At 38.6% G+C, this 20,611-nt stretch overlaps 1 protein-coding gene and 1 long non-coding RNA gene across 2 annotated transcripts in view; one reads left to right on the top strand and one right to left on the bottom strand.

The window, feature by feature from the left end:
- The first annotated feature begins 2,101 nt into the window (after window positions 1-2,101).
- Window positions 2,102-20,150, top strand: UBXN8 (UBX domain protein 8). The gene is made up of 8 exons (XM_006076202.3): window positions 2,102-2,780; window positions 7,245-7,367; window positions 8,163-8,233; window positions 9,884-10,006; window positions 10,781-10,918; window positions 12,593-12,634; window positions 17,464-17,538; window positions 19,563-20,150. Exons 1-8 carry the CDS (start codon window positions 2,693-2,695, stop codon window positions 19,728-19,730), a joined length of 828 nt encoding a protein of 275 aa, XP_006076264.1. The 5' UTR covers window positions 2,102-2,692; the 3' UTR covers window positions 19,731-20,150.
- The window catches only part of LOC112583111, a 25,017-nt gene continuing 14,849 nt past the window's right edge, over window positions 10,444-20,611 (bottom strand). The window contains exon 5 of the long non-coding RNA XR_003107463.2: window positions 10,444-11,098. This is a non-coding gene — a long non-coding RNA (uncharacterized LOC112583111). The remainder of the gene's footprint in view (window positions 11,099-20,611) is intronic.

Raw genomic sequence — 20,611 nt, 5'->3', positions numbered from 1 at the left:
TTATACCAAGGTTTCCCTGGTAGCTCAGATGGTAAAGAATCAGACTGCAATGCAGGAAACCCTGATTCAATCCTGGGTCAGGAAGATTCCCCCAGAGAAGGGAATGGCAACCCACTCCAGTATATCCATGCCTGGAAAATCCCACAGACAGAGGAGCCTGGTGGGCTACAGTCCATGGAGTCACAAGGAGTTGGACATGACTGAGCAACTAACATCATTTCTTCCTCTTATACAATACTCAAAGTGTTCATATAAGATTTTATTGCAAGAACTGTAACACCTACAAACAATAGCTTAATTATGATCACTGAGAACTGTGACCTTACATCAATCAACATGACTTTCCTATTTGTTCCAGGAAATTCTTGCCAACAAGGATAGCTATAAATCAGCACATAACTTAATTGTCTTCATTGTTAGCTTTATAAACTTCCTGAAAATCTAATTATGTGAACAACAGGTTACTCATCTGGGTAAAAAGCTTCCCTCTCATGCACTAAGAAGCTGAATTGGTCACTCAACTGGGCAAATTCCCGTTCTTATCAAAAAGAGGCCACATGTCTGCCGTCAAGTCCTGCATCTTGCTATGTCCACCAGAACTAAACCCTTATACCATGTACTATGTCTAATTCCAGTTAGAGCTCCACATCAAAAAGACTACCTTAAACCCTTCCAACCTAGATTTGAAAAGCCTTATAAAAATCATCCTTGAATTCCCCTCTAAGACACTACAAAAATTATGATACATCAGTATTCTCCCTTAATGCAGTGAGAAACTTGGTTTTAGTTGAATAGGTTAGTTTGGTGGTGCGGTGGGAGGAAGGGGTGGATAGAAGTAGATAACTGCGGTGAAGAGACTTCACAATCAACAAAGTTTGGGCAATGTGTTAAAACATCATGCAGTTCTTAGAGTGTGTGGGAAGCTCCGCTTTACTGTTCTGACAGAGACTCACCGCTGTCATCAACAGATTATACTAGGAATACAGAGAGGAAGCAAGATGCCTAAACAAGGAAATCACGCCAAAATGAAGACAGTTAAGAAGTGTGGAACTTCCTTTCTTTCCTTTCTTCATGTAGACAAAAAATGAGAAGCTCTGAGTCAATATAGTTAATTACTTCATTGGTATACCATATGAAAATTTATAATACTTCATCTAGACTCATTTTGAGTTTGTGCCCTCCTATTTTGCACCTTCACTTCCAGGATAAAGTTCTTAGCCTACAAAGCCAAGCCCTGTGTGCTCCTAACTGCAACCTACCTCTAGGCACCTCCAAACTTGAAACTGCAATATTTTAATTCCTGGCTTTTCTGCATTTAATTTCCTAAACTTGAAATCCCACTCTTCCTCTTGCCCCCGTTCCCAGTTCCTAACCTTTAGGACATAATTTAGGGATGATTTCCTTCAGGAAAGCCTTCAAGCCCTCGCTGGGGATAGGGTTCTACAGCCCCGTGCCCATCCTTTTCACAACACTCAAGCACTGGCTGTATTTATGTTTGCTGCTGCTACTGCTGCTAAGTCACTTCAGTCGTGTCCAACTCTGTGTGACCCCATAGACGGCAGCCCACCAGGCTCCCCTGTCCCTGGGATTCTCCAGGCAAGAACACTGGAGTGGGTTGCCATTTCCTTCTCCAATGCATTAAAGTGAAAAGTGAAAGGGAAGTCGCTCAGTCGTGTCCGACTCTTCGCGACCCCATGGACTGCAGCCCACCAGACTCCTCCGTCCATGGGATTTTCCAGGCAAGAGTACTGGAGTGGGGTGCCATCGCCTTCGGCTACTAAACTGAGTTTCTGAGCTTCCTGGGGGCAAATTCACTAACTTACACGTATTTGAGTCTCATAAATCCTCCGGGCAGCAAACTGTGGGGCTCAATAAATGTTAGCTGAACTAAATGCCAGGGTGGGAAAATTGATGGGCTAGGTCAGAAAATGAACTTTCAAAGCATGAAAGCTTGTAAACTGCAAGGATCTCCCTAGCTTAATTGCGCTGCAGGTTGGCAGAAGCGCCGTGGAGGTAAGTCACGGGATGGCAATGAGGTCACAGAATTGTGAGGCCGAGTTAAGTCTTTAACAATAACCCTGCTGGCAAAACTAACCCGGAGCAGAGAAGGGGTGGCGGGTCTCCAGGATTAGGCGCCAGGTCCCACTTTTGAATCATCTTTCCACAGGAACCAGAGACCACGAAATGGGCCGGAGACCGTTGAGGCGATGAAGAAGGTGCTTCGGCAGAGTGGCGCTCAGTTGCTCCGACCCAAAAGTCCACAAGCACCCTCTACGGACGCAAGGCCAAAGGGCCAGGCTGCCTCCTCACAGCGTCAACTGCCCGTACCCTTTCTATTACGCCTCATTTTACTCTTGACAACTCTTTTTCACAGTCTCCGGAATCCAGGTGCGGCCAGCCTCGCCAGAGCCCACGTTTGACTTGACAGAGAGCACGTTTGACAGGACTTGACTAAGCGGGCGCCAGCGAGGCCGTCTCACCGCCCACGTGACGTGAGGTGTCCTGCATTTGTTCTAACGCTACAGATTATGAGTTCAAAAACCTGGGCTCATCTCAATCTGACCAACGACCCGGCTTCAGGGTCTAGCTGTCTCCCCAAATTCCTCCCTTAACAAGGTCTCCACTCCACTTTCCCAGGGAGGCGCAGCCGGAAGGGGCGGGCCTTCCGCCCGGAAGCGGGGCTCCCGTCACTATGGCTTCTCGTGGGGTTGTTGGTATTTTTCTACTCTCTGCTCTCCCCCTCTTGTGTCTGGAGCTCCGGCGTGGGATACCAGATCTGGGTAAGTGTTGGCTTTTCTCTTTTGACCCTCATACTCGGGTAACGGCCCCATGAACACTGCATTGAATTTCCGTTTCCCAGCCGCGATGCCTCTGGGCGGCTTTGACTACGACTCCCAGGTTGCACCGCGCCGGCCTCCCTCTTCCGGATCCAAGTCTGGATCGGGGTCCGGGTGGGGTCTTGTGGGGGAGCGCGAGACTCCCGCTTTTTTGAGGAAGTTGACTGCAGGTGGCTGAAAAAGTCGCCCTTGATCTGGGGAAGTTTTGCGTGTAAGGGAACATGAGGCAGAAAGCACAGGAACAAACATATACAGGACTTGCAAATCGTGTTGAATGCTCAAAAGGAAATAAACTGACGTGAGGTAAACCTGCTGAGGAATTTAAGCCGAGATTTATTTATTTATTTTTATTTTATTTTTAAACTTTACATAATTGTATTAGTTTTGCCAAATATCAAAATGAATCCGCCACAGGTATAAGCCGAGATTTAAATGGTAAGGAATCAACCCTTTGAAAAGCCGGAAAACATTCCAGACAAAGGAATTGTGACGCGTTGGAGGGAAAGGATGAAGACTATTGAAGCTGGATCAAGGAGACATAGAGGGAGATTGGCTCAAGATAGTATCAGTAACATTCATTTAGCACCAAATCCTAAATGCTGTTCGTTCATTATTTCATCTGATCCGCTTTACAATCAATATGAAAAGGCAAAAAGATGGGTATTATTATAATCCCTATTTTTGTTGTTCAGTCGCTAAGTGGTGTCGGACACTTTGACAGTGACCCTATGGACTTCAGCACACTAGGCTTCTTTGTTCTTCACTATCTCCTGAAGTTTGCTCAGACTCACGTCCACTGAGTCAGTGATGCCATCCAACTATCTCATCCTCTGTCACCCCATATCCTTCTGCCTTCAGTCTTTCCCAGCATCAGGGTCTTTTCAAATGAATCAGTTCTTCGCATTAGGTGGCCAAAGTATTGGAACTTCAGCTTCAGCATCAGTCCTTCCAATGAACATTCAGGGTTGATTTCCTTTAGGATTGACTGGTTTGCTTCCCCTGCATTCGAAGGGACTCTCCACAGTCTTTTTCAGCACCACAATTGGAAAGCATCAAGTCTTCTTGTCCTCAGCCTTCTTTATGATCCAACTCTCACATCTGTACATGACTACTGGAAAAACCATAGCTTTGACCATACAGACTTTTGTCAGCCAAGTGGTGTCTTTGCTTTTTAATACACTAGGTTTGTCATAGCTTTTCTTCCAAGGAGCAAGTGTCTTTTAATTTCATGGGTGTAGTCATCATCCGCAGTGATTTTGGAGCCCAAGAAAATAAAATTTGTCACTGTTTCCACTTTTCCCCCATGTATTTGCCATGAAGTGATGGGATTGAATGCCATGATCTTACTTGTTTGAATGTTGAATTTTAAGCCAGCTTTTTCACTCTCTTCTTTCACAGTCATCAAGAAGCGGTTTAGTTCCTCTTTGCTTTCTGTCATTAGAGTGGCAGAAACTGAGATATGGTGAGGTTAAGGGACTTCCTTAAGGCTTTTTAGAGGTCTCTGGGTTCTGTGTGGAGAATGTTTTGCAAGGATGCTACAGCAGAAGCAGTGAGGCATGTTAGGCTTCTGAAGTAGGGAAGTCATGATGACAGTTGGCCTGGACTAGGATAACAGAGAGGGCAATGGCACCCCACTCCAGTGCTCTTGCCTGGAAAATCCCATGGACGGAGGAGCCTGGTAGGCTGCAGTCCATGGGGTCACTAAGAGTCGGACATGACTGAGCGACTTCACTTTCACTTTTCACTTTCATGCATTGGAGAAGGAAATGGCAACCCACTCCAGTGTTCTTGCCTGGAGAATCCCAGGGATGGGGGTGCCTGGTGGTCTGCCGTCTATGGGGTTGCACAGAGTTGGACACGACTGAAGTGACTTAGCATAGCATAGCATAGGATAACAGAGGAGGTGAAATGCACACAGATTTGGGATTTTAGCCAAGTAGAATCAGCAGGGATGTTGATGGATTAATGATTTGGGTGACGGAAAGCAGAGATTCAAGGATGACTCCTACATGTGGCAAAGAACAACTTCAAGCAGTTGGTGGTACCAGTGATAAAGGGAAAAATGAAAGGAAACGTGGACTGGTGGAGAATTCGTTCATTTTTGGACATATTAATGATCTGTTTACATGTCTGTCTCCCTTATTAAACTCACTTCTAAAATTGGCCACTGTGAGAATTCCCTGGAATTGGTTAGGATTTGCACTCTCGCTGCAGAAGGCAGGTGTTCAATTTCTAGTTACTGCATGCATGCATAAATCAATGACTGGATGAGAAGGAAAGAGAGAAGGAAGAAGGGAATTAAGAGACCATGATGAAATTTAACTCTGTATATTTCCTCTCGTTACCCCTACCTGCAAGAAGTCAGGTACCCAGAACGTTGCTTAAAATAAGAAATTAAAATAAAATGCCTTTTAAAAAATCTAGAAGTTCCCAGCCATATTGGGCTCTAACAAGACCTTTATCTAAATGATAGACAGAAATGTTAAATTCACACTTATTCCAGAATCTACCTGCTTCCTTACCTTACAGAATTCACCGTTACTCTGCTCATCTATAATCTACTTTGCACTATTATTTGAGTCACTAGTCAATGAGAAGGTGGTTACTCAGTTGCACAAGGAGATGTTCACACGATAAGCTATGACCACAGGATAATATCCTTGAGCACAGAGGGCCCCCCCCCCTTCTTTTTTTGTATTCCCATCACTTATCACAATATCTAATTTAATAAAAGTAAAAAATTCTAGAAAATGCAGCTGGCCTCCTGGTAGCCTTTCCACTTACAATTGTGAACTGGTAGTTGTCTACTTTGGTTTCTTGTTACTGGTTCTGCAAATATCCAGTAACAGTGTTTTAGTCTATTTTAAAAATCATACATCTCAGTGCAACAGCTGCAGGGCTAGTTATGTTTGGACCAGAACTTAGAGATATTGCTACTTTTAGCTCGAACTGCTAATTGAATTACCAAAGAGAATTCAGACACGTTCATTCACCTGTGCTATATTTTTGGACATATATTGAGAAATGATCTGTTTTTTTTTCCACTCTGTAAAAGCATTCATTGCTGATACATTTTTACTTATACTTAAGCCAAGTGTTTTAATGCTGATTCATCACATTTGTTATCCTTTGAAGTGTCCTGCATATGGGCTCTTGAGCATAGTATAAACAAAACATCTCAACTTAATTTAAAAATTTCTTACTTGAGAGGTGTACACATAAATCTAGTTCTTTTGTATTCCCATTTGAAATTGCTTGCTTGTTAGAACAAAAAGCAGTGTTATAGAACATAAATTCCATAAAACATTTGTTTCTCTAAATATGAATACTCTAGGTATCAAATTACTTTTGAAATGATCATAGTTACTCTAGAGTTAATTACATGTCATATTGAACAATACCTGAATCAGTAGTTAATGCTGGCAAAGGTTGGAAGGGCTATAATGCAAAAGAAAACAAAAAAACTTTAAACAAATTTAAATTGCTTATTTTTTTAAGGATGATATGTGTGTGTGTGTGTGTGTGTGTGTGTGTGTGTATATGTATATGTATGTGTGCGTGTATATATGTTTTCAGTTAAAAATAAAATATTTAAGTCTGTATATATGATTCCTTTGTTAATTCTTAGTTATTTGACTAACTGCCAGCCCCCATCACACTGGTAAGATGGTTCCTCTGTACTTTTGCCTGGTAACTTTTGAGAATTACAAAACAAAACTAGAAATTCATGGAGGGTGGAAACCATTTTTAATCCAACTTTATATGTACACTCCCTACCATTTGGCAAAGTGTATTACACAAAGAAGGTACTTGTTACATTTTTGCTGGTTAATTTTCATTTGGTTCTTAAAATAATAAAAGTACTGAAATTTTAATTTTTTCTAGGCAAACGTGTATCTAGTAAATTTATTTACAAATGATGAAGTAAATATTGAGCAATAGAGAAGTACAGAGTTGCATAATTTACCTGTGAGAAGAATTTGGTGTTTCAGTGGGAGTGGCTTTTTTTAAATAGAACTAGAATCTAATAAGATGATACTATCACAATTTAATTCCCAATTATGTGGATTATTTTCTTTCCTTCTCTGGGCAGAAAGGAAACCAGAATTTATGCATTATGGATAGTCATATATTTATAATATAGCCAGTCACTCAGATTATACTTATATTCCTGAGAGATAAGATGTTCTAGAATCGTTTTCTGAAAACTTGTTCTGGTAATGACAGTCATGATGAATTTTGTTGCCCAAAGGAGACTATATGAAAAATCTTAAGACAGTTACATACCTTAAATTTTACTATACTTTTCTAGACAGATAATCTTCTGTCTAATGTATTAGTACTCATTATTAGTATCAAAAAAAAGTCTTGAATTGTAATTGTAATTTTTTTTTTAACCTTTATAAGGAATCAAAGATCTAATTTTGCTGTGTGGCCGGATTTTCCTACTGCTTGCTCTTCTTACATTAATTATTTCTGTGACTACCTCATGGGTTAACTCGTTTAAACCTTCCCAAGTTTATCTGAAAGGTAAGTTTACTCTTTATGCTACCCTTTTATACTTTTCTACTGAAATTTCTTTCCTTTATTCGAGAACTTTTGCACAATAAGCATTATTTTACCATTCATTTGTGCTATGTAATTTTATGGTAGAGTAATACTTACAACTTTAGTTAACAATTTTGAATGGGCTATACCCCAATATTTTTATGAGAAATTGTTCTTTTTTCTTGTATATATGTCTGAAACTGTATCATTTCTAACCCAAACTTTAAAAGGTCTATACAACAGCAGATATCCCTTCTTTTGACATTCAGTGGCTTATAATCTAATATTGGTTAAGTCACTGAAAGGGTTGCCACTCACACCCCACGTTGAGAATCTAGGCGTATTGCTTTTACCGTCATGTCCAAGGGTGACCAAATAGCTGGAGCACAGTATTCTACACCTCATGTGTGGGAATGGGCTTCTGTAGAGCTGCTAAAACCCTATCCGGCACCTGCAGGAAAAACCCCCACCATCATTATTCTTGAAGTCTCCCTACCAAAACTGTAACACGCAACATTAATACATGTCAGAAAGTTTTTGTTTCAGAACAGACCTTTTCCTACAGATTGACATTTCTTACAGAAAGAAATTTCTTGCAGATTTCTTTGTTTCAACTGTGTCTGTCTATCTGATCTTTATTATTTGAAAAATAAATCTGTTTTTTGAAAGCTTTTCTTTCCCCAAATGTGAGGATCTACAGATGATTTTCAGAGAAAATAACATTCAACTTACGGATACATGGGAATTAAAAAGCACTTATATGTTTTGATATCTTAGAAGAAGAAGAGAAGAACGAGAAAAGGCAAAAACTTGTGAGGGAAAAACAACAAGAGGCACAGGGTGAAAAGGTAAACCCTACTGTTCGGAAAGTATTAAATAGAGAAAATACAAAAATATCCGGGGGAATTTCAAATTTAGGTCACAACTGAGCGACTTTCACTTCACTTCAGAGAGCCGTCTTCAGACTTCACGCCTGGCCTTACTGCCTATCACCCTTTTAGCCCATCTAAAAGAATTGAGAGGTATAAACATTGAGAAGTCAAAGTCGCTCAGTCGTGTCCAACTCTTTGCGACCCATGGACTATGCAGTCCATGGAATTCTCCAGGCCAGAACACTGGAGTGGGTAGCTGTTCCCTTCTCCAGGGGATCTTCCCAACCCAGGAACCAAATCCAGGTCTCCTGCATTGCAGGCAGATTCTTTATCAGCTGAGCTACCAGGGAAGCCCGTAATTCAGTGGCGTTTAGAGTATTCACAATATTGTATACAACCACTACCTCTGTCTAGTTCCAAAACATTTTCATCACCCCAGGAGAAAACCCCAAACCTGTTAAACAGTTATGTCCCCATTCCTCACTGCTTCGATCCTGTGGCAGCCAGCAATCTGCTTTCTGTTTGTATGGATCTGTCTGAATGTTTCATACAAGTGAAATCATATAACATGTGACCTTTTGTGTCTGATTTCTTTCCCTTGCCTAATGTTTTGCAGGGTTCATCCATACAGCATAAATCAGCACTTCATTCCTTCTATGACTGAGTCATATTCCACTGTATGGATGGATCAAAATTTGTTTATCTGTTCACTGATGGACAGTTTGGTTGTCTCCACCTTTGGACTATTGTGGATAGTGCTGCTGTGAATATTTGTGTGCAAATATTTGAGAACTTACTTTCAATTCTTTGGGAGTATATACATAGAAATGGAATTGCTGGGTCATGTGGTAATTCTATATATTAACTTCTTGAGGAACTGCCAAACTATTTTCCACAACATTTTGTATGTCCACCAGCAATTTCTGAGGGTCTCAGTTTCTCTACATTCATTTCTGATTTTGATAGTCATCTCTTTTTCTTAGTCAAGTTAAAGGTTTGTTAATTTTTTTTCAAAGAACCACTTTTTGGTTTCATTGGTTCCGTTGTTTTTCTATTCTATCCCCTGTTTTTATGTCTTCTTTATTATTTGCTTTCATGTGCCAGCTTTGTGTTTAACTTGTTCTTTTTCAAGATTTTTAAGATGTAAAGTTAATGATTTGATATTTTTTCTTCTTTTTTAATTAGATATATATAGCCATAACTTTACCTCTGAGCACTGCTTTTGCTTCATCCTATCCAAGATTGGTTTTGCTTTCTAGAAGTTGCATTTACCATGGATGATCATCTAACAGTTATTTTCATGATCTTGAAATATCAGGTAGCACTTGGGCATACTTATATCTCCAACCCTAGTAAGTTTTTGTTGCACTGAAAACCCATTAAAGGATGTATCAGCAGACTGCCATACAAGCAGAAGGATAGAACATTTGTTTTTCTTTGCATTATGTACAAACGCAAATTTTTAGAGAGTAATGCAACAGTGGAGGATGTAGGTTTTTGGGCAAAACTGAGTTAGTGTTAAAACACCACGTCTTACCTGGTTCTTATTTACAACTTTATAGACAATGTAAATAAAATCTTAGGGGTGTTAGTGTATAGTCACCTGATTTTTTTTTTTTTGAACAGGTCAGCAGATACATAGAGAATGTTCTAAAACCTAGCCAGGAAATGAAATTGAAAAAGCTGGAAGAACGCTTTTATCAGATGACGGGTGAAACCTGGAAGTTAAGCAATGGTCATAAACTTGGGGTTAGAAAATATTCTCATTTCATATTTTTTAATTCTGCTATTGTTTATGTTTCCTTTAACATATACTAATTTTTTTTAAATTGCAAACTATTATTCCAGTCTATTTTTAGGAGTCTTTATTAATAATGCTTATATATCAGTTATATATATATAGAGAGAGAGTTTTTATTGATCATATTTGTATGTCAAATGTTTAAGTGGTTTTTGGTGCCTAAAGAGCATATAACTTAGATCCTTGAAAAGTTCTAACTTAAGACAGTCTGAGAAAACTTGACTAAATCACATCTTTTATATGAGGGCATCCAAATCTCTTGGGTATTATAAGCTCACATTATATTCATTCTGTTTAGCTCTGTTTTTTGAAGCCAAATTGACCTTTGACTCTCTTCCTTTGGCACTGAGTATGAATTTTGTCATTTGCAAGTGGAAGTTTACAATGTTAAGTTTTATTTCAGAGAAAAAAGGATATTCATAAAGAAATTCATTTTTAGAGGAACTGGCTGTAGATTTTTTTGTGTAAGATGCTTTCTGTCCCAAAGACTTCTTTTTTGGCTTTCTGTTTACATTGTACCTTTCATCTCATAACGAAGATGATCCAGTAGGGGTAAACAGGATTCTGACAGTGAAGCAGAATGTATGTATCCATTTCATAATGGTAAATATGTCATGAAACCGTCAAGGGTTGGTAAGAAAGGTAATGTGAAAGATGGCAACATAAGATACAACTGCTCCAGGTAGTGACTTCACTTCTGAATTGAGTTTGCTTTTGACCAGGGTGATGAAGATTTGGAGCTTGACAGTGAGAGTCAGACATCTTTTGAAACATCAAACAGAGAAGCAGCAAAGAGACGGAACTTGCCCAAGCCTGTAACCAACGTTTCACCACCCGCTGAGCAGCCCACGAAGAAGAAGGTTCATTACTTAATAACTGTTCACTGAGCTGTATCTGCATACAGTAGGGATATTGTTTTTTGGGTGGAAGTGGTATATTGAGGGAATCCAGATGGTGTCTTCATTAAGAATCACTTCAGCTTCATTAAGTATCACTTTTCTTGTTAAATACTAGCATTCTGAGCCAAACTTACAAGGAATCTAGGAAGATAAATGATAGTACATTTAGTAAATAGTTATTTTTAAGGAAGTAATTTAATTATGTAGAAACAAAAAATGCAATATTTACTAACGGAGACATTCCTTTGGGCAGCTAAGATATAAGGAAGTCATATATTTTGTTGTTGAGTCGCTCAGTTGTGTCTAACTCTTTCTGACCCCATGGACTACAGCATGCCAGGTTCCTCTGTCCTCCGCTATCTCCCAGAGTTTGCTCAAACTCATGTTCATTGAGTCAGTGATGCCTTCCAACCATCTTTTCTTCTGCTGCCCCCTGCTCCTTTTCCCTTCAGTCTTTCCCAGCATCAGGGTCTTTTCCAATGAATTGGCTCTTTACATCAGGTGGCCAAAGTATTGGAGCTTAGTTGAGTGGCTAACGTTATTAACATGAAAATATCATTGTCCTCAGTGCCCCTTTTAGGGAATGAGTTAGTAACCATTCACTCTGGAGCAATGTCCAGGTTTATTATTCGTTCTCTTCTTTCAAATCTTTGATCCCTAAGAAGACTGATTTGGAGCTGGTTAAGGTTGAAATAAATGTGTTTCTATTGAGTCTTAGGGAAAGCTGCTAAGCTATGCGTTCCCTAAAAGTAGTTTCCAATGTATTGCTTCTCAATCTGAGGTTTCCTGGTCCCTTCATGGAGCTTGAGGGTAGGAACTGGGTCTTTGAATTGTTTCTAACATTTGAAAAAGATCTAGAGAGCTACATGGACTCATAACATTTGTAAGATTCTTTGCTATTTGTTAATAGCATAGATTATCTCATGCTGATGGTAAATTCTAATTGACCATCATGTATGTTTTTGATACCAAACAAAAACAAATGATTTATTTAATAAATGCAATGAATATTTGTTAGATAAAATGTTATAAAATATGGAATCTATGGTATTAAAAAATAAAAAGCATCCCTTGAAGGTGAAATTGTTGTACAGTGTTTTAGTGAGAGAAAATGCTTTGTACATCTGGTTTTTTAATAGATTAACAGAAATAGGGAAACGTGGATAAATCATGAAAGCAACCAAAGTGAATGGTGGTTTTCCAGCCCCTTAGAAGGCGCCAGTGAAGAGAAATACATATGTACTCACCCTGATGCATATATGTGTGAACCTAAATAATTGCGGGGTTTTACTGAACTTAATTTTTATCCTCTGTTTCTTTAGCAGTACATTTTTATGTCATATCTTAGAACAGCATAAACATAACCTTCTTTAAATGTGTATAGATTAGCAGTGTCATCTGAGATCTGTTTTTTTTTTTCAAATCCTGTTTTTATGATGTATTGTTAGCACAGAGTTGCTTATCCAAAAATGTTTATTGAGTCTCTCATTGTAAACATTTTATAAATGTATATTAAAAGATTTCATTAAGCATAGATATGTCCAAACTCTATGTTGAAAGGAACTCTTCTCTTCGAGGTTATTTTTTTCTTCTTCTGTTTACATTCCTGTTTACTAAATACTTACTTTTCTTTAGGTTCTTGATTTACCTGAAGAACCTCCTGAAACAGCTGAAGAAGTAAGCTTATCTTTTTTTTCTTTGAAAATCAATGTATTTTTAATTTTCTTTAACATTAAGTAAGTACATCTTACCTACATTTGGGTTTAGAAAGAAAAAGTACAGTGTTTATGTGTTTGCACCATGATTAGGTCTTGTTTCAAATATGGGGTGGTATCAAATGCTTCAGTCAAGCCCTATTTTGGAAGCCTGCTGTCTGCTGAGCTTGTGTTTTAAAGCCCTTCCACTTCATCGGGCAGAGATTGGATATGTGGTCTTTTCCAGAATGTTAGGTCATCAAATGAGTTGCCTATTAAAATAGAATCAAAATAGGCAGATGACTTCAAATTGTAGTTTTTCCATTAAAAAAGAGAAAATGAAGGATGCAGCTACTTTGTAGGTGTTTGAATTGAAAGATGGTTTGCTGTTTGGGGTCAGGGTTGGACTGAATCCCGACTCTGCATTGTGTCCTCTGCCCAACTGCTTTGCCATAATCTGTGCCACCTTCTTGCGGTTGCCCAGCTCAGTTTCAGTCAGTCTCTGAGGTACAGAAGCACATCTTTAAAGCCGTGAAATGGTGTAGGCAAAGGCAAGCTGGATGGTTTTCCATTTCTTGACTCTTCAGCGACTGTTACACTCGCTGAAAACCATTTCTGAGGCAGCCATGAACGTGCTGGAGGGTCTCATTTTTGCCAACACATTTGCAGCTCATAAGTTAGTATTTTGGATACTAAAATACTGAGGAAAATTCTGAAAGTCTTATAGAAATAGAGACAATGAAGTGTGCAGTCAGTCCTAGGAGAATCACAGTCCCAGGAGAAACACAATTTAAGAAAAAACCAAAGGTCTGATTCCTCCCTGTTACACCCATGACATCCACACCCATGGTATGTCTGTCCCGACCCTCCTACATCCTCACCTCTCCTCAAGCTCTGGGTTGGTATCTGTGACAACCACTTAAAATACGGGAGTAACTAAGTACAGCTCAGGTTGACAGGGAACGCCTTTTCTCCAGCTTTAAAGCACGTGACCTTATTCCCACAGAACACCAGTCTGTCACCAGTGACGATAGACGTCAAATGGTCAGTGAATCCTTTGAAATTGTACCTTTTTGCGACTATAGGTAGAAGGAGGGTGCTCTTCAGAATCTCAGGTCTGTGACCCTAAAAAGGTCAACACATCTCCACCTGGAAGCAGTTGGTGTTGCTCTCCTCTTTATAAGAGTTATTCATAGTCATTCCGTTTTGTTTCTTTTCTGCTCTTTTCCCATACTTGGACAGATGACCTGTGCTACACTCATTAAAGTGTCTGTCACAGTAATGGAGTTTTAGAGCTGGGATGAACCTCAATCATGTCTCATCCCATCTCCTCAACTTGAGGCTGAAGCCACAGGCAGGATTTTGGAGCCCAGGCCCTCTGGCTGCGTGAGACCTCTGGGCTTAATTCCCTTGTTTACTCTAGAAGCAATACTATCCCTATTTGCTTCTCCTTGCTCCTATTTGCTTCTCTTCTGGCCTTGCTCTGATTTTTGGTCCTCTTTGCTATTTTTGGTTAATAAAGTCAACAAAATTATGGTAAAAAATTGTTACTTGAGAATTACATGTTACCTGAGAATCACATATATTCTTAGAATCAATCAGGTATAAGCAACTTTAAATTATATAAAAAAGTTTTGTGAAGAATGCCACTAATGTATAGTTAATACCATTTGATACTTGTCTAGTGTATTCTATTCTACACTAATCAGGAAAAGAAAATAAATTTTGGAAGATTTTGATTGTCAGAATCATCACTGGGCAAGGCGTTTTCCACCTGTGCAGTTGCTACTGCACATAGATTTCTTAGAATTCAAAGGATAAATTCCTAACTCCCCGCTAGCCATTCATTAGCCCTTATTTTTACCTCCCTGGATGACTCTGGGTGTCCCAGTTTATTCTCCTTGACCTGGTCAGCCAACGCTTTGATCTGATGAGCTGTTTCTGAGCAGTTAGCCTGGTCCCTCCGGGTGTCTCTGCCTGACCTTTCCCCTCTGTTGTAGTTGGACTGTTTAATAATAATGAAAGTAGACCTTAGGCGTGGAATGTCATCATCATGATAAAAGTTAAAACAAGAAAAAGGAAGCATTTTAGTTTGGAGAGTGTGCCTTTCCTACCTATCCTTCACCCTGTCACCCCAAAGAAGTGCTTTCAAAGTTAAAAAGGCACACCTGGAGTTGGCAATGAGCACTATGCCACAGTTACCCCAGATTTTAGGATGTCTGTCTTTGTCAGTCACAGTCATATTTGTTTCTGGCTCTCTGCAAAGTACCATTTCGTATTTTGTCAACTTTGAAGCTTTGCTCTGATACCATAATCATGATCTATCATCATACATAAAGCTTGCCCATCATAACTAATATGTTTTAATACCTAAGCCACACAGCTGTTTCATGAATCCATATATAAAAGAATAATTTCACCTTTAGGAATACTGGAGATTTTCATTTTCAGGACATTCTCTATTTTCTTTTTAAAGTTGGGCCCATTAAGTGTGTGGTGTCACCCACAGAATAGAGGGACATCTTAATAAATCTGTGTTGCTCAGGGAAGGGACTAACATTCATCTTAAAGGTTATCAAAACAGGATGAAGTTTTCACTGTGTGAGTGTGTATCCTGTATATGTAGTAGCTGTGGCTCTGTAGGCTTTGCAATAGCCATGTGAGAAAATTCCTGTCATAGTGGAAGCCTCCTTGGACTTAGGAGCAGACTAATAGATGAGTGAACTAATGGCTGACATGGGTTTCTGAAAGGGGGGTGGTATCTGAAACAATGCCATTCTTAAGCCTTATACCGTGATGTAAGTGCTTGTTATGTATTTCATATTACAACTATCGAAAGAGTTATAAGTAATCTATAATTCACAACAGAATAGTCACCACATGTTACTGTTCTACTTTTAAACTGAAAAGACAATAACCATAGAATTTAAGATAATTTGAAAAGAGTTTTGTAAATCATCATGTAATTACCATAATACCATAGCAACTATTTTCATTATTGTATGCTATCTTATTTCATTTTAAGGGGAGCCAAATTTTAATTAGTGCTGCCCCTTTTCATTTAGATTTCATTTAACAGTCTGTGTTTGGGACAGAGATTTACTTTACAATTTGGACTGTGTTCCAGGCCTTTGACCTGTTCATAGGTCAGTCCATTGGACTGTCAGTAGCCTTAGGAGACAATTACACACCCACCTTTCACAGTAACTGTTATAACAGAACAGTAACTAGGTTTCAAACAATGATTGTTCATTTCTCTTAAGTTTTATCTAATCACAATGGTAAACATTAAGTCACTATTTTTAACCTTAGTTTCTTTGAAAGCGTTTGGCTTTAATTCTCCTCTTAGATCATTAAAGTTTGAACAAAACCTCACTGCAAAAGTTAGGTTTTATTGTTCTACAAATAAGCAAAATTGACTTTTGTGATTGTTTGTGTTTTATTATAAAACTTTCCTTTAGTAGAAGTAGTAACAGAGCTCAACATCACACCAATCTGGATGTGAATAAAACACTCTACCTACTTGCATGGAAATAATGCTAACGTGGCTTTCCTGAAGCGGGTGGGTGCTGCAATAAAACAACCATTTCCACCATTTCTGTAACTGTGCTGCCAACAAAACTCCCAGGACAGTTAGGATAACGCTCATAAAAGTTAAAGACAAGAAAAAGATAGCATTCTAGTCTGGGAAGTGTGCCTTTCTTACCCATAAGAAAGGGTTAAAACACGTTCCATAGGACCATCAGAAAGGTTTTCCTGAGGGTGAATAATGAATGTCAGAATTAATGACTAATTTGTCATCTTTTCTTTTTTTTAAATTGAAGTATAGTTGATTTCCAGTGTTGTGTTAGTTTTGGTGGACAGCACAGTCATTCAGTTATACATATATACATATTCTTTTTCATTATGGTTTATTATAGGATATTGAATATAGTTCCCTGTGCTATACAAGTAGGACCTTGTTGTTCATCTGTTTAGTAGCTTGTATCTACTAATCCCAAACCCCTAATTTAGCCCTCCACTTTGGTAACCGTAAGTTTGTTTTCTATGCCTGTGAATCTGTTTCAGTTTTGTAAATAAGTTCATTTGCTTCTGTTTTTAGATTCCCCACATAAATGATACCATATGGTATTTGTCTTTCTCTTTCTGACTTTATTAGTATGATCATCTCTAGGTCTTTCCCACTCTTTTCTTTTTTAGAATGTTCTTTAAAGTACTAGCATGTTGCAAGCTCTTTTTAGCTATTTAACACTTTCATCAGAGGAAAAATTGTGGGGGAACTCAATATGTAGAACAAAGCTGCTCAGGAAAAGGGGGTCTCCTAGATCCCCAGCAGCCAGGACTAACTCCAGGCTCATCTCTCATTCTCATGAGGAAGACATGGTGCCCAGCCTACAGTGATGGGGTGGCCTGGGTAGCGTTTTTTTTCCTTCCAGTCCAGTGTTTGTCTTGCCTGCAGTCTCTGAGGTGGCTCTGGATCATCTCGGCTTGGTAAGGCCTCTTTCGAGGCCCAGCTGCAGTCTTGATATTGTCTGGGCAGACAGAAACCTCGGGTCTCTGGCGCCCTCTCTGGAAGACTCTGTCACTGGTTTCCTCAAGCAGTGGGAAGATATTTTTCAGGTTCAGAAGAATTATTTCTGTGTTTAAGGTGAATTTTCTCTGGACCTTAATGTTGGCATACAATTCTGAGAGCTAGATTTCTGCAAAACCCCACGAGTGCTTAAACTAGGTACAGGTGTTTCGCAGGAGTAGTAATTTTGGAATTACAAACAGCCGTGGTTGGAATTCTAATCTGAACACTTTTTTCCTCAGGTCGTGACTGTAGCTCTCCGCTGTCCAAGTGGGCGTGTCCTGAGGAGAAGGTTTTTCAAGTCTTGCAGTTCACAGGTGAGGAAAAATCATATTTGGAGAAATATTTGTGTTGAATTTGGCAATAGTTTATTCCCATGCAGGGAGGATGTGTTGTCTGTTGTCTGCACTACCATCAGGAGAGGATAAATGGGATTTATGTATGCTTTACGTGACAGAAATTTGGAGAATTAGGCATGCTGAGCCTTCTTGAATTGTGATTTCTGCATTCAGATTTTTTTCAGTTCTTCCTTGTTTTAATTTGTTTTTTTAATTATATTTCACAGCTCAGTGGTAAGATGCTTTCAAATCTTTAGGAAGCAGCTATTATTAACTCTTCTTATTAGCACTAATGGATTATTAATCTAAGAAGCCCCACTGCTTGTATGTGTTTTCAGATCATTCTCTAAAGCTTGTTCCTTTTTGTTCTAATAGACTTCTTTTCCTTTTAAAAACAATATTGTGTTCACTAGCAATGATTTGGAAAATATAGAAAACTAGAGTGAAAAACAATTTTGATTTGCCATCTGACACCAAAGCCAATTACTAATATGTTGGTGTATTTCTGATTTTAAGTACATTTGAATTTATCATTATGCATGCATTAAAAATCTAAGTAATTATCTAAATAAATTTCTCCTTATTGCTGCATTTAACCTTCTATGTCTAGACTGCTATAAACTATAATAGGAAATACTAGTAGGTTAGACTACATAAAAATTTTAAATTCTATAAAGCTCATCAAGTTAAAAATTTGGCAGCAACAATTTAATAATTATTTATAAAGTAATGATTATGCTAGCTAGAGAAAAAAGACTTGCCTGGGAAATCCCACGGACAGAGGAGCCTGGTGAGGGTCCATGGGGTTGCAAGAGTCGGACATGACTTAGCAACCAAACAACAACACTTTAATAAATATTTATAAAGTAATGATTATGCTAGCTAAAAAAATTTGAAAAATTTAAAACCAAGTGATAAACATGAAAAGAATGTTTGGTCTCACTTAGAATTAGAGAAGTGCATATTAAAATGGATACCATTTTCTACCTATCAAATTGTCAAAGATTAAAAAGAAGAGTACCCAGTTTGGGGCAGTGTGTGCAGAAAACAGGGATTCTTATTAAATTACATTCACATTATTCATGTAAATGTAATTTAGACTGCTGTTCTTGCAGGATAATTTATCAGTATGTATTTTAAAATATATCTTTTGGCCCAGTAATTTCATTTATAAGAATTTATTCTTTGGAAATAATGACAGATGATCAAAGGTAATAATATAAGTGCTTATGTAGGCATTGGTTAAACTAAGGCTCATTCACATACTGGAAAATTATGGCATTTTGTGACATAATGCACATTTATTACATGGACTATCAACAGGGACATGGATGGTGGTAGAAGTCAAGGGTTACTTATAATTGATATGTTTCACTTTGATATAAAGTATAATTATTGATATAAGTTGATATATGTATAATTGATAGCAGCATCCCCTGAGAACATTCTGTCATTGAGCTTTCTTCCTAAAGCAACACACCATCCTTTAGCAGGAGTCTTAGTGGAAATTTGGACAATTACAGTGGGAATCTTTATGACAGGAAATGCAATACATTCATAGGGATGGCCTATTATCAAAAGGCAGAGTCTCTGGGCCGTGGACATGTCTGTTTTGCTGGTCCTGGGTGATTTTGATGTGGACTATTGGCTTTGATTGTAATCTAAATGACTTTTTTCCCAAATGCTAACCTTTTGTTCTTAACCTTTTTAGTGAATAATCTCCCCATTCCCTATGATTGGAGCTTTCCTAAATGTTAAATGCTTCTGCTGCCTATAGTGTCAGTAGTCCCTAGGCCTTCTTTGAAACAAAAGGTATCAAGGGTCATTCACATCTCAAAATTCATGGCATGCTGTTTTGCTTTAAACACTGGAAAGTTCCTTTGAAAGATATGAAAGTTCTGTTTTGTGGCTCCTAGGGGCATGATTTAACAATGAGAGATCATAAACTATCACGAGGAACACAACCGTGTGCAGTATTTGTAACAGAGCTTTTTCTCTTCTAGGTCTTGTTTGACTGGATGATGAAGATTGGGTATCGCACATCCCTATACAGCCTTTCTACTTCCTTTCCCAGAAGGCCTCTGGAAGTGGAGGGAGGCTGGTCACTGCAGGACATTGGAATAACTGTGGATACTGTACTCAACGTGGAAGAGAAGGAGCAGAGCAGCTAGTTAAGAAATGCCAACTAGCTGTTTTACATGAAATCAGTTACACCATGATCTTACAGGACAATAGAGGATTCACATTAAAATCATGCCATACGTTGATTGAGCTCAAGGCCATACACATTTCAATGTTGATCTCCATGGAAATGTATGGACATAAAGTATTAGAAAAGGATTGCTTTCTACATATAATAATCTGGGAGTGTGCCATTTTACAATGTACCAAATGAGGATGAGATAGAAATGTATACAGTAAGGTGCTCACTAATTTGTATTTTCCCAGCTGACGTCATTTATCAGTTTCTTCTTTCAGCGTGCCTTGCCATAGTGAACATTTCACCACTCAAACTCTTTAAGGTCTTCTAAGTAGGAATGTTTAGTCTGCTGTATTTCTAGAAATTAAACTTTGAAAATGTTTCAAAGCTCTTTTTAGACTTCAAAGTTCTTTTTGATAGAAAACACTGTACTCATGTTTACTTAACTAATGTTTGAGATTTATTTTGCCTTGCATTGAACTGTAACATTTACAACATTCCAGGTGGATCAGTGTTTTAAAGATAAAACAATGAAAACAAAGTGAAGGTGAGTTTTAAAAATATATCCGGCACTTCATTTCCCTGCTTATACTTCTATAATGGTGTATTCACACTATAATAACAAGTTCAAACTCCAAGGATGGTTTAAAGGCTGTCGAGAGTTGGACTCTGAAGAAGGCTGAGCGCCGAAGAATTGATGCTTTTGAACTGTGGTGTTGGAGAAGACTCTTGAGAGTCCCTTGGACTGCAAGGAGATCCAACCAGTCCATTCTGAAGGAGATCAGCCCTGGGATTTCTTTGGAAGGAATGATGCTAAAGCTGAAACTCCAGTACTTTGGCCACCTCATGCGA

This window comes from Bubalus bubalis, chromosome 1 (genome assembly GCF_019923935.1).
Source record: "Bubalus bubalis isolate 160015118507 breed Murrah chromosome 1, NDDB_SH_1, whole genome shotgun sequence".
Lineage (NCBI taxonomy): Eukaryota > Metazoa > Chordata > Mammalia > Artiodactyla > Bovidae > Bubalus > Bubalus bubalis.
Note: the sequence above shows the minus strand (reverse complement) of the source record. Positions and strands in the feature narration are given on the sequence as shown.

What these genes read in the sequence shown, in the direction of transcription:
- UBXN8 (XM_006076202.3), top strand. Translation starts at nt 2,693, where the DNA reads ATGGCTTCTCGTGGGGTTGTTGGTATTTTTCTACTCTCTGCTCTCCCC. An exon ending in TTCCCAAGTTTATCTGAAAG is followed by an intron (nt 7,368 to 8,162) that starts GTAAGTTTACTC and finishes TTGATATCTTAG; the next exon opens with AAGAAGAAGAGAAGAACGAG. An exon ending in CTCCTGAAACAGCTGAAGAA is followed by an intron (nt 12,635 to 17,463) that starts GTAAGCTTATCT and finishes TTTTTTCCTCAG; the next exon opens with GTCGTGACTGTAGCTCTCCG.